The sequence below is a fragment of the Ursus maritimus genome, unplaced genomic scaffold, assembly GCF_017311325.1.
Source record: "Ursus maritimus isolate PB19 unplaced genomic scaffold, ASM1731132v1 scaffold_3, whole genome shotgun sequence".
In the NCBI taxonomy this organism is placed as follows: domain Eukaryota; kingdom Metazoa; phylum Chordata; class Mammalia; order Carnivora; family Ursidae; genus Ursus; species Ursus maritimus.
Window position 1 is genome coordinate 80111891 of NW_024425563.1, and position 14544 is coordinate 80126434.

The 14544-nt window shown below is 35.0% G+C and overlaps 1 protein-coding gene across 3 annotated transcripts in view; it reads right to left on the reverse strand.

Annotated features, from left to right (window-relative positions):
- Positions 1-2532: 2532 nt before the first annotated feature.
- CD36 (CD36 molecule) overlaps positions 2533-14544 on the reverse strand; it is a 74877-nt gene continuing 62865 nt past the window's right edge. For all 3 annotated transcript variants that reach the window (XM_008686180.2, XM_008686181.2, XM_008686178.2), the window contains 9 exons: positions 14249-14340; positions 12259-12305; positions 9563-9632; positions 8231-8418; positions 7163-7281; positions 6057-6130; positions 5485-5539; positions 4483-4647; positions 2533-3364 (listed from right to left, as the gene is read on the reverse strand). In XM_008686180.2, coding sequence (XP_008684402.1) covers positions 4483-4647; positions 5485-5539; positions 6057-6130; positions 7163-7281; positions 8231-8418; positions 9563-9632; positions 12259-12305; positions 14249-14340 — 810 coding nt within the window. In that variant the 3' untranslated portion in view covers positions 2533-3364. The remainder of the gene's footprint in view (positions 3365-4482; positions 4648-5484; positions 5540-6056; positions 6131-7162; positions 7282-8230; positions 8419-9562; positions 9633-12258; positions 12306-14248; positions 14341-14544) is intronic.

Genomic DNA, 14544 nt, shown 5'->3' on the forward strand with positions numbered 1-14544 from the left:
TTTTTTTTTTTTTTTTTTTTTTTTTTTTTTTTTGCTGTTCTGATTGGGTAAGTTCCTCTGCTGTGTCTTGAGTTCTTTGATCCTTTCTTCTGTTTCAGCTTGTCTCCTAGTATTCTGCTGAACCCCTCCCATGTACTTTCAGTACAGTTATTTATTCTTCAGCTCTGTACCTTCTGTTCAATACTTATATATTCTCTTTGTTGAAGTTTGCTGTGTTCATCCATTCTTCTTGTTGGTCTTTTGAGTATCTTTACAATTTCTTTGAATTCTTTATCAGGTAAGTTATTTATATGAAGGGTTTTTTTTTTCCCTGAAGTTTTATTTTTTTGGAACATAGTTTCTTCATTTTAAGTCTTGAACGAGTTTCCTCCTGTAGATGAGCCTTATTATTCAGCTGTGCCCTAGCTCTTGGTTGTCTCTCAAGTCTTTGTGATTTTCCAAGCAGCCTACTTTATTTTAACGGCCCCCAGTAGATGAAGCTATACTAAGGTCAGTGTCCCAAAGAGGAGGATCTCAGTACGCATCTCTATTCAGGCTGACTGGACCCGGACCTTCAGACAGCAGCTTTTAAAGTATGAAAGTGGACAAAGTCTTGCAGAACTACAAACGTATGCCCTGCTGGCCACTAGGGCCAGGAAATCTAGGTGTCCCCTGGACAGCAGTCATCAAATCTCCAGATGAATTTTAACATAGTTCTAGTGGCCTGTTAAGATACTCTCCAGGGACAGAAGCTAGCAGGTGCCATCTTTGTGCTCTCTGCCTTGCTCCAGCCAATAGACACTGATTTCTAGCTCCTTGCTATGCTCTGAGTGTCAGTAGCTCCCAGAGGGAAGCTTTTACACACATTTGGTGCTCTGATTTCTGCAGCTGCTGCCCAGAAAACACCCTTCGATTACTTGGCTCTCATGTCCGAGGGAGCTTATGTTCCTGAATCCCATAGGATCAAAACAATCGGGGACAGTTCTTGATACATTACCACTCCCAGAGCATTGCACAGACAGCAGACTGAAACATAATCCAGTTTATCTAAGAGGCCAGTTTGCTTGTCCAGGAGATTCGGTCTGAGGGACAGGCTTTAGGTTTGACGCACTTCTAGGAGCCTAGAGGTGTTCTCAGGGAACATGCTAATGGAGATCATCTTTGAGCTCTCCCTCTGCCTTTACTTCAGTTGTAATTATTGTGTAGCTCTGACACTGATAATGGGTTAAAAGACTGGCAGAGTATTGCAAATGCACAAATGCAACACAAATATCCAGTACTTTCACAGTGAATTTTCAGGGATAACCAATTTGTCTATAGCTTCATTTTTTTTTATGCACTTGTCAGTAACAATGAGATTAACCCATTTTGAAATGTAGATTCTCTAACTTATGTCAACCCCTTTGCAGATGGTACAGATTTTCAAACTTAAGGTATGAACAATAACTATCATTTGTGTGATGGTTAAGATAGTTTGGAATGCAAATGTGCCTCTCTACCAAATGGTAGTTTTCCTATGGAATACAGCATACAACTTTACCAATGCACAGTTGTAGGTATTCAAACATTTTCCCTCCTTGAACACCATACAAGTCACACATTTAATACACATATTAAATCTTAGCACACATATGAGCATGCACACACACATCCAAACCTATTTTTCTTATAAAATATCTATCTCCAATTCTTTAAAGAAAGTATTGTCTTTTCTATAGGGTATTTTTAATATAATTTACTTACCTTTGCATATGTATTGTCTTTCCTCTTATGAATACTTTATAGAATTTAAAGAAAATGTTGAGTAATGATAAAGATTGCATTTAAACAATACTAAAGACACGTAAGTGAAAATCTTTTTTCCTAAGTGGTGTGATATGATTTTCTATATAAAGATTATGAAGTCTGAATCATTGCTTGGATACATAGATATTGTGAGATGGATATATAGTTTTTCATCCAATTCTTCTATCCCACTTAGCTCAAGAATTCAATTTCCATCTCTTAGATCACCACATCAACTTTTAAGTATCAGATGTCTAGAATCTCTTCTTACATGTCAGTATCTTACAGGGACACCCCCTCCTCCATCCCCCTCAACTAAATGTAAAGACACTAAATCAGTAGTAATGTGAGGAAAACAGGTTATTATTTTAGTATCCAAACCAGTTACTACTACTTTGTCCTATAAATCACTGTGTATAAAACACAAGACAGAATGTGGTCCATTTTCCCTTTCTGTGAAAAGTTTTCTGGGAGGACTAGTGCTCTCTGCAGTAAGTGAACCCTTGCTAAAGAAAGCAGGAAGGATTACCTAACAGTAGGTCTCCTAATAGAAAGGAAAAATCCTTAAGCTCTGGATTGACGTTCTGCTACTGTAAAGGATGAAACCAAGTGTCTCTTTTGCTTTTCCTCAGATGGGCTTAAAAACTTAGCCTAGGAGAAAGTGGTCATGATTGAATTCAGAAAACTAGAGATTCAGATAGAATACTTCTTACAGAAAACTAGGGTACATGTTTTGTGACACAAGAAGAGCCATACAAAGCACAGGAATTTGAGGAAGAACATGTTTTACTGGTTCAGACCGTTCTGAGGTGACTATGAAAGCAAGAGCTATTACAACAAATAACTGTTAATGCACATTGTATTCCTGATAATCTTTCATACAATTCCTTTATTATCATTTACATCTCTTAATACCTAGCACAGCACTCTGAGGTTGCCAAGCATGTTGTATGTAACTGAGTAGAAAGAAAAGCTGCAGAACGTGGAAGATGACAAAGTCCTTAAACACAAAGAGCCAAAATGTGCTACCAGTGATGTCCATTTGCATATTGTTACGCAGTAAGAAAATGGTTACAAAGCCTGCTGTTGCTGTACAAGGGATTCCAAAGAGAAAGAACCTTGAGTAATATATAATTTTACTTTCCATTCTTAAATGTCTTTCAAAATAGTTGGTGCTCGTGAACTGTGATGTACTGACAGTCCTGGGGTCAGTCTATTGCAACTGAACAGGGTCATTGATGTTTTTCCCTTGAAGACAGGAGTTCAGGGTCCAAGATTTGTTGAGAATGTCCACTCTGCTGAATTTGCCACCAGGGAACCAGTTAGTGAATCAGTATTTATGCTTGAGCCAGGTCTACAGAAACTGAAATCAATTTGATTGTGCACATGATGAATTTTAAAAGGTTCCGGTTTTGTGTTCAAAGCATGGATTTTACCAACATCTTAAAACCTTTAGAAATGTGCTGCTGCTTAGTGCAAAAAGTAATGCCACCATTTCTTTGACTAGAAGATAAGGTGTGTTTTGTAAAAATTTTTGTAGGCCAATAGTAACAAAGGTCCTGACGTAGCTGGTACATAAAGGTAAAAACTCATTTATTGCCTGTAAAATAGAAGAATGTTCTATTGTTACTACTTATCAGAAAGCAGTGGAAAAATAGGTAATACATATGTAAGATATCATACTATTATTTGGTCTAATTTTTCAAATGACAAAGAAAAGTTCTCAGATGGACGTTATGGATAAGGCAGTATGTATTTCCAACCATGGAAGGCTACTTTTTGACTCCTAAGAATTAGCCAGATGAAGAGTGGAAACTAATTAAACCACTTTTTGCTGTCCCTTCAGGCCATCTTTCATTTATACAATTGCTTTTGAAAGAACTATTGGCTTAATCTGTGATCCATTGAGTAAAACCACATGTTAGCGCCACCATCTTTATTCCCTCTTGTACATTCATCTCATTTTTTTCAATGTTTACAAATCTACCCAAAGACATAATTTCTGTAATATTCAAAACTGATGCTTAAGGATATTTCTTTAATTGAAGAAATTAATTAAAAATCTAACAGATTTTTCCTCTAAACTTAGTAATTTATTCTTTTGTACTGTTATATTCAGATTCAAAGGATGCATTTTAATCACTCACTGGGGCTTCCACAGTAAACATCTGGGGTACACACCATAATTTTAGACCAGCATGGCCAGCGTATCTATGTGCAGCAATTCTGTTTTTATATTAACAGTTTTCATTTTACTTTAGTGTTTTTTTAATAGCACAAGTTTTTAGTTTTTATTAATTTCTAGCTTAATTTTTATTTTTTCCCTTAAGAATTTCAATCTTGCATAACCCTCTCTAGGCAATGCTTTATTAATTACTTTTTTTTATAACTAGAGAGAAATAATCAAGAAATGAAAAGTCAGAATAAAGGTATATTCATATTAACTTTTCAAAGGTGATAATTTCATCTTTTCATTCCTCCCAGAACTTGAGGTAATGCAGTAATCTTAATATTCATACACCACATTTACTTGTTCAATCTTCGCTTGTTTTAATTTAGACATCTCAAAACTCGGAGGATACATTAAAAATGATAGTAGGCTAGACAAGTCTAGAAATGTTTGCAGCCTAATTTATAACCCTTCTTCGGTAAAATGAAAACAAGTAGTATGTAAACTAATGTTACCAAAGCAATATATAATTTTTGGTATATACTTACTTATTTTACTTTCTTTGATCTGCATGCACAGTATGAAATCATAAAAGCAACAAACATCACCACACCAACACTGAGTAAGATAATTTCTACCAGGCCAAGGAGGTTTATTTTTCCAGTCACTTGTTTTCTGAATTTTTCTGCCTTTTCATCACCAATGGTACCAGTCTGTAATCAGATTAACAATTAGCATTGAGTAAATTAGTGGAGCATAATACTTAACCACCTTCCATTTACATAGCACTCTTTTCTCCAAACACTTGCATAAGTGTTAGTCATCTGTATCTTTAAGACAAGCCAATAGAATTCACTTTGCACATCAAAGAAGGCAACATACTTAGTGAAATATAATCCCCCTCCCTTTGAACATGTAATATAGCACTATTGAACATACTAAGTAAACTTCATTGATCTTCAGAATGGCCTTACTAACATATTCCACAATTTTCCAACAGATGTTTCCTATTGACAGAGGGAAGCGTCAAGGGTCAACAGTTTCAGTCCCTCTCAAGTTTTATGTACTGCATTTCCTAATTCTGGGGCTAATTAATTCCATGGTTTACACTAAAAATATCTCGGCAATAGGATAGACTGCCTACACCTGCTCTAACTGGGTCTTTATGCGCTTGGTTAACTTTTATTAGCACTGTAATATTCACCAAGCCTCGAGTTATTTGGTGTTCCATGTACATATGACTCTTTCCAAAAACAAGCACTGTGGCAAGAAAAAGTGCTTAAAAGATGCATTTTGAAAATAATAAAAAGTGATAGAAAGTGCTTTGACTTTCTAAAAGAAAAACATTGAAAGTAACACAAATTTGGTATTTCTGTTTGGTTGGGTCTTCTCAAATAGTAATAATATATATACTCATCTATATGGGCAATGAAGACATACAACTTCAATTACTATACATACATTTTCAGTTTTGAGACACCAAAAGCTTTATTTATATACACAGAAGTTTACCGCTTTTAATGACTGAGAGAGAAAAAAAAAATACTAACCTCATTAAGCCAAAGAACAGGCACGATATAGTTTCGCTTCAGATTCTTTAATACGCTGTAATATACAAAATACATACTAATATATTACCCATATGCAACAGAAATTTCAGTAAGTACTAGTGTAAATATGTGTTCAGAAATCAGCTGCTTGGTTAAGTTCTTTGATTTTGTTCCTTGCAATAAATCATTTAAATGTTAATGTGATTGTTTCTCAGACACCTTTCACTCTTACAAATCAGACTAACACCGATTTCTAATTAGATGGACTTTTTCTAAGCACCGATTTTCTCTTTCCTCAAATTCTACCCAGGAAAGTAAAATAGGAATTCCAGAAACCGGTCACAGAAATATTTGGACAGCTAACAAAATGAGAGATACCACCAAATATTCCAAAATATGTGTAGTTACCATTTCAGTAAACACTAGACATAATTCTAACTTACAAATAAACATTTAATGACCTTAAGCCAAAGAGAAGTTGAAATTTTGTATTCTTTCCATTTACTTTAATAGACTCACATTCTTACAAGAAAATACTAAAAATCAGGTAACCATAAACTTAAGAGACTCACTCAATTTTTTTTGCTGGCTTGACCAATAGGTTGATTTGTAGCCGTTTTGCGAATCGTAAAGTGAATCCAGTTATCTAAAAAGAGAAAAAACAGTTACTAACTTTAAAAAAAAATCCCAAACTTTTATTGTTATATAGTATTTGATTAAACTGTACTACTTGAAACTTGACACATGTTAAACATATTACATAACTATAATTACACGTGTACATGCGGTATGGATATGCATGGATGTACACGCATACACCACTTCTTTGCCCAAGCAAATGTCAAGGTTTTAGTTAGATTTGTGATATCTACCAAAACTGGTGTTGGGTAATTAACAAAATACTGAAACACAGAGCTCATATAGATTCCTGAACTATGCATCATCAAATGTATATTCTCTTAGAACTGATGTGTCATAAGTTTAATTATAATACTAGTTCTGTCATTATTTAAACTGATACATGACCACTAAAATTTGAGTTATAGGAATCTTTATTGATTTTTCTTGATACTAAGTATAAAATAGATCTTGCCCTATATTCACATTTACCCATAAAATCTCTTTTCATTCCTCATAATACACAGTATCTCTTCAGGTAAGCAATATTTACAGTTACAAATTACTTTTTAAAAAAAAAATTATTTATTTTAGAGAGTGTGTGAGTAGAGGGGCAAAGGGAGAAAATCTTCAAGTGGACTCCCCACTGAGCACGGAGGCAGGCTTGATTCAGGACGCATGAGATCATGACCCGAGCAGAAACCAAGAGTTGGAGGCTTAACCCCCTGAGCCACCCAGGTACCCCATAAATTGCTCTTTTATGCTTATTTTATACGTCTCAAATTGTTTTAAGCCACTTAGAATCATTCCCATCATTGATATTCCTGACTTATGAACCACTGAAAAGACCTACAAAGTTCCACATGCTGAAAAACTATAAAGTTTAATGACCTTGACATTTCATTAGCAACAATAGAAAGAAATCAATGTAATTTTCACTGAAATAATAGTAGTAATTTATCAAGATCGTGATTCAATAAATGTGATTAAGAAGAAGGAGAGAATTTATTTTTTCTTTCAATTTAATGAAACAAATCAGATCAATAATATATTTGCTTACAGGTTCAACATCTAAGTATGTGCTATGTTCCTCTTCATTTGGACTTAAGCCTTCAATAGGTTCTCCAATATCAGGACTTGCATGTAGGAAATGAGGAAGTGAAATGTACACAGGTTTTCCTGAAAACAAATTTTAAGACATATCTGGGGATAAATCATTTTCCTCATTTCACATACCATTCAGAAAATATTTACTTAAAAATAAATATAACTTTTTACATAAAAGAAGGCATAGCTGGGCTTGAACACTGGGGAAGTAAAAGTGGGGAAGAAATTATATGACCTGATTACTACTGTACAAAAATAAAATACAAATTTCTGCATCATCCTAGTCAGTTAATGTCTAGTGTTCTTCCTTAGGGGGTAATTTTCAATATGTAAAGTTGAGCTTTATGTTCCTGTTTCAGGCAGTAATGTATCTGTGAACTGGGAATTAATTTAAGAGGTTTTCTTTCTTTTTTGACATTCATCCCAATATGAAGGAGGTGAGCTAAATAAGACTCCAAACTGTTTTTAAGTCAATAAGACCTACTTAAAACATTTTTATTAACCAATTTCTAGGTAAGAAAAAGCTAGAAAAATGAAGATGTGGATAAGATGGGATGCTCAAAGTATTATTTTTATCTTACCAGCGATCTGATAGTAGCACAGGAAACAAACAAAATGAAAGGGTTAACTATGGAATGGTTACAGACCAATATCCAATATGTAGTTAATATCAAAAATATACAATGAATTCATAGAACTCAAAAAAAATAATACGAAAACCACCATACAACCCATTTTTAAAAATGTGCTAAGGACCTAAACAGACATTTCCCAAAGTAGCAGGGAAAATATCAGTATGGTGTTACCTAATAATAACTAAGTTTTACAACACTGGAACAGAATTTGGACCTGAAACACCAAACAAAATGAAAACATTTTTCTACCACCCCACTTTTTCTGGCCTATTGTTTTCTCGCTTTATTTTTAAATTTTTGGTGGAAAGAGATCTTGGGTAAAGGTTGCATTTTAAACACTACTACAGATTATATCATGGACTGTGGTACTCAGAACATTTACCCACCTTCTTTGCATTTGCCAATGTCTAGCACGCCATATGACGTACAATTTTTTGAGATAACTTTTTCTGTGCAGAAACAATGGTTATCTGGATTTTGAAGTGGAGATGCAAAGGCCACAGATGGAAGAACAAATCTATAGACAGGGATTCCTTTCAGATTAACTTCAGCTCCAAACACAGCATAGATTGACCTAAACACAGATAAGAAACAGTTTTATTCCAGGAAACTGAACTACATTCTGGAGATTTTTTTTTCCTCTTATTTTTAGATTTATATTCTTGCTTTAACTTAGAAAAATTGGATACTCTTGTTAGAATTTTAAATTCTCATTCAATTTGCAGGAAAATTCTTGTGAAATTTCAAGGCATACCAGGACATAATACCTGAGTATGAACTACTTTTACCTTTATTCTCAAAAGTTTCTACGAGCAATTTTTGCTTGTGAACTACCAGGGGAATTTATAATGAAGACATTTCTCATAGTTAATTTCCTCTATAGATTAAATATTTATATGACTTCCCTCAAATCTTTTATTTGTGCTCAGTTCAAATGAAATACAATGAAAATTTCTTTCAAAACTTAATCCTGGAGAGAAGGCCACATACTCACCGGGGCATGTGCATATAAGCTCTTAGATGGCATGCATATATATAATGCCATCGAGAGAGAGAGAGAAATATTTATTGAGTGCCTGTATCATTTACGGAGGACTCACCAACACCTAGGCAATGTGCTAGGGCTCAATACATATTCTAATCCCCACATAACCTTATGTAAAGAAACACTGCTCTCTTCAATTTTACAGGGAAGGACAATCTTGAGATATTTCAAATGTTTCCCATAATCTAGTCTTTAGGAACAGAGCTAGGACTGAAGTGACCGGTGCGGGCTCCAATGCTTGTGTGCTATCTGCTGGGAGCCACAGATTTTAAGAGGCTGTAGTAGCAATAGGGCACATGAACATCATTCTGTGACAATGGCATCCTCTTCTCGGGACATCAATAGGAAGATGGGCATGCCCTTCTAGATATGACTGTTATTGAATATAGTCTAGTGTAGTAAAAATAAATAAATCAATAAATAATTCTTAAAAATGAGAAAAAATAATTTGCATTATGTATACGATCCTTCTGCAACCTTCAGCTTTATAAAAGTTAAGCACATTATGAATACCATATTGTATTTATTCTGAATAAATCAAGAAAAATTTCCCTATGTATACTTTTTTCCCTCAGATAACATCATTATTAAGTATGAGCTTTAGGTCTGTGGTTTTTCACTTGGGGAAAAAAACTTTCTGACTCCCAGAGCTACCTCGTTGTCTTTGTCTTACCTGCAAATGTCAGAGGAAAAGAAACGCAATACTTGCGTCTTCTCAATAAAAGGTGGAAATGAGGCTGCATCTGTTTAAAAATCAAGCCAGTGACAAGGGATTAGATGTAATGTGTGTCCTAGAAAAATCTAGAAATCTCTATTCCAATACAATCAGTAGAAATGTAAGGCAAACAGTGTATGTAATTTTTAAATTCTTTAGTAGCCATTTTTTAGAAAGTAAAAAGAAACGGGTATATTTGATTTAACCCAATACCTCTCAAAGGCCATCATTTCAACATGTAATCAATATAAAAATTAACAAACTCCAATATGTATTTTATATTTATAGCACCTTTCAATTCATAATTCCATAAGCACATTTCTTAATTTCTTTCCTTAATATCAACATGTGCCTAGCAGTTACCCTATTCAATAAGTCTGTATACTATATATTCATTGGTATTTAATTTCATATTTAATCTTCCCACTCTTTAAAAATAAATGAAAGTTTACAAAAATAATGGCAAAATCACATACGAAAATTGTGATTGTGTTTGTTTTTGAAATCCCCCGCCTCATCAGTAGGTGGCACTTTTCTCACTATGAAGTTTCTTAACTAGGAAGTTCCCTTAGAGCTTCTGTTAGATTTGTTCTTACTTCTGAGAGTGAGTCCTTCATCCGTTATAATGGCTGGTTAATATTTTACCTATCATTTATGAAAATTCTCTCACTAACCAGAATTTTCTCCAAGTGCTTGGAAAACATATCCATCACACGCTGGATATATGAAGAAATAACTAGATTAACACCTGCATTTGCTTCTCAAGTTAGTATCACTAAAATGAGCCACAACACTGAATGTGTTTGTTGAAAACAGGAAAACCCATCTTTCAGTTATGCATCCAGGTTCTTTTTCTGGTTAAATGCCTCAACCTTGTGATCTTGTTACATTTCACTTATACTCTTGTAATGAGTGAAATATAATAGAAGAGCACAGTAAATTTCATTCTGGCCTTGAGAGAATTGGATCTTCAAGGTTAGTTTGAACTTCCCAGATAGGTCGCTCAATGAACACTGTCTACAACTGCCTTCCCAACACCATGACCATTAAAGGAAGGAATATATTAAAAAGCTTTAAGACTCATTTTCTGAAATATCATCAAAGATTATGCCATAATTATTCCCAATTGCCAGGGAAATAACTTGCTGACTTTTTTTAAAAAAATTCAGATGTATATCAATATTTTCATTTTATGTCTCTTCTTACTGTAGAAGGTAGAGAGGCACTTTTAAATTACAACCTTTTTTATTTTGCTGGCCGATTTTCCCCAATGCCATAAACCAAGAATCTCTCACAGAGATCACATCAGAGTCCCCTGCCCTGTCCAATCTACGTCTGATCCTAATTTGTTTTCCTTCTGTTTCCCTCTTAGATACCTTTAACTTTATGCCTGATGTGATTATCGAATCCTTTACCTGTCCTTTAAAACTTCTTACCTTTGGACAGAATTGTTTAATAGTTTTTTGGGTTTTTTTTTGGTTTTTTTTCCTTAAACCCTAAAGAATCCTTTACTATTTAGGAGCAGTACAATATATTTCTCTGTATCTAAGGTCTGAAATATTATGCTTATGTAATTATGGGAGTGAGTAGCATTAGGGCAGTTAACAATTTATTTGCAGAAATGCTTTACTTAGGTCTTTCTTGAAATTTGGTACAAAGCAAACTCAACAAGGTTTTTGCTGTTCCTTTCCTAAAAGACAGCGGTAACAAAATTAAATAGATGTGTGAAACTCAACAATACCTTTGGAAAAGTAAATATTCCCTGTGTTTCCTTTTCATTCCGTACCCTTTACATAACTTTGTATTTAACTGTCTTCATCTTTATTATAGTGTTTTCTTCGAGAGTACCACCTCGCCAACTTTGGAAACCTCACGCTTCTGCTCAGCTTCTGCATTGCTGAAAGTTCTCCTCATCTCTGGTTTTTAATTACCTCATGGTATTCGATTTCCATTTGCTTTTTAAAACCTTAATCCTTACACTAATAGGTCAACCTATACTTTGCTTTTGCTTTTCTTCAAGGAGAGTAAGCAGTCAGATCTAACCCTGCTGTAAAATCTAGGTTCGCACTACTTTCTTTTTTCCCCCACTTCTAATTCAGAACGTTCATTTTTGCACACGTTTTTCATGGTTAGGACACATCTAACCGTAAGTTTTGTTCTTTTTTCTTTCACTCTGACCACCTTATTCAAAAGAGATGGCTCTGTCTTGCAACTTCACGGATTCTACCTCAGCTTCAAATCCCACTTGGAAGTACGTTTTACCTTTCGTAATTATCTTCATTTTAAAATTCTTTCAATTTTAAATTATCTGTACAATATTTATAAAATATATGAAGAGTAACTACTTCTCTCTTTTTAACCCTTTACTTCTGTTGTCAAAAAGGTAGTTCATGAAGTCGAGCTTTCATACAAATGTTCCCCAAGTCATGCAGTAAAGGCTAATCCTCAAGGATAATCTTCAGAAATCCCATCACATTAGAGAGACATTTACTAAGCTGATGTAACAATAGAGACTCTGAATTTTGCTGTATGGCTATGACCATAAGTAAATGCCTACCCGTAACTTTCACAACACTGGAGGTACAGCGGTGGAATGTGTACGACAGAGGGAGGTGGGTTCATTGTGATTATTACCATGAAATACATGCCCTTACCTGTACCATTAATCATGTCACAATAGCTTGGCCAATAGGACAGATTCCTGAGGAATAAAAAGAAAGGAAGTGAACAAACATTCTCTTTTCTAGAGCATCTTTCTCCCATTACTTTATCCGTTATGATTCAGTACTTCCACTAAAATAAGAAAGATTAGATGTGTGACAAATGGTAAGTTGAAGAAATGTTCTAAATCATTGAGCCCATGTTTTGTTTGAAGGTTCCATCTTGTTGGGATCAGTTAAGGGCCCAATACCATTAAGGGGCCAGACTATAATATAAAATAAAAACTGCCAAATGTTAATTTGAAATAACTCAGAGAACATTTATGAAGAAAGAAAATGGAGAAACACATCAGAAATTTAGATCTCTACCTACGGGAGAATTTTTCCCCCATGGGGAGAAATGGACTACTTCGTAGTGTACTGAGTGTTCAAAATAAATAGGAGAAAAATAAGGGGTTAACTGATGTAAGCTCAGTCTGAGGGAGGAGGAGAAGAGGGGCATGATGTTGAAGAGAAGAGATTGGAAACATGCAGATCATCAATTTATACTTTTCTCCCTTTTAACCGCCTGTATAAGCTGGCATTCAAGTAGAAAAGAATTGATTGATACATGTATATATATCTGGAAGCAATACAAACAGTAGTAGTAAAAACTTTTCTGTATCCTCAGCCACTTTCTGGTGATGAAAAACCCGTCTTTTCCCCCACTGTTAGCATATTACCCAGTGACATCTAAAGGCAAGCTGTTGCTTCTTTTTTAAACAGAATAAGCTGGTAATCATGCTCAGTCTTGCCATGATCAGTTAAATTGATCTTGTCATAATCTCAAAATGATGTGGAATTCTCACTCCGATTAGAAGCACTTAGCAACTCTCCTCAAAATGTCTCCGTAATATTGAAATGGCAGAAATGCTCGTGTTCCTCAATATAGAGTGATGCTATTTCCCCTGAAATAAGCATTTAGAAGTGTTTGTTTTCTTCCACTAGACTTTTCTATATAAAGATGGAGATTCTATGGAATCTGTAGAAGAACAAGTCCTGCCTTAGTGAATATGTAATGGCCGCATGCAATTTTTAGATAGGGACTTGGTGTGAGGCAGTGGCTACTTGTATTAATAAAAACATTTCATCTCTTTCCATTTTGACTACTGTATTCTTTACCAGGAAATAACTGGTCTAAAGCACATTTATTAACTTTGATTAGAAAAGGACTTTCTTCCCTGACACTTACTGAGATTCTATTTTTTACACATAGGAGAAATTCTGTATACTGCAGATGAATAGTCAGGAGCTAGGGGAAAAAAAGCAAATCATGACTACATGAACCTATCACATTCTATTACTACTTCAAAGGAGGCACGGTCTTTATTTTCAAGTTTAATATGCCCATTTTAGAACCATACTTGAAGTACTAATTCCATTTTTGCACTGATAAACGTTTAAAAACGCTGACTTATCAACATAGAACATTCTTTCAAAAATTTTTGAAGGGAAACGCCATGAAAACATTTGCATGGATTGTTTTCATCTTTATAGACACATGAAGTCATGCAGTGAAATGAACAATTTTTATTAGATATGCTTCATAACAAAAGTACCACACACCCAGCAAGCTATGTTTTTCTAGCTGCTAGCTGATCAGCTGATGGATTGATTTGCTTCCTTTCCTTTGCGGTTACGTAACTGGAGGAGTGTCCTGCAGTGCTGGCGACGCAGCAGAGCTGGAAATAGTCCTTTTGGATCTCATTATGTAAGAGAACCTGTGCGTGAAGGTAAACCAAATTCTCAAGTGGGGCTGATACTCAGCGGCTACACGCTAGGTGCGACCGGCTGTCACAACTTAAGGCTTAACACCTGTCCGAACCAAAATTTCCAGGGCTGAGATATAGGCAAATCGGGACCACAGTTGGTGCCTGTGCCTTACCAGTTGTTCAATGAATACCACACCTGCCTTGGCGTATGCACACTTAACCTGGACACTTACCTTTTACCTTTGTAAGTGTCAATTATGGCAACTTGGCTTATGTTGTCTCTCCCACTGAAAACTGTATAAACTCCATCTGCGGTGTTGTTGTACTGAAAAGGTAGGTACAAGAAGAAATTACTTCCAGGACAAGCCATATTTTCCAAGTTATAAAATATGCAACTCGCTTTCCCAGTTTTCAGATCCTAGTTGTTTGTAATTATATGGTTGGAAATGAAGTTTGCAAAGTATTGGTCCTAAACATTTCAAAAAGATAGAATATAGGGGCGCCTGGGTAGCGCAGTCGTTAGGCGGCT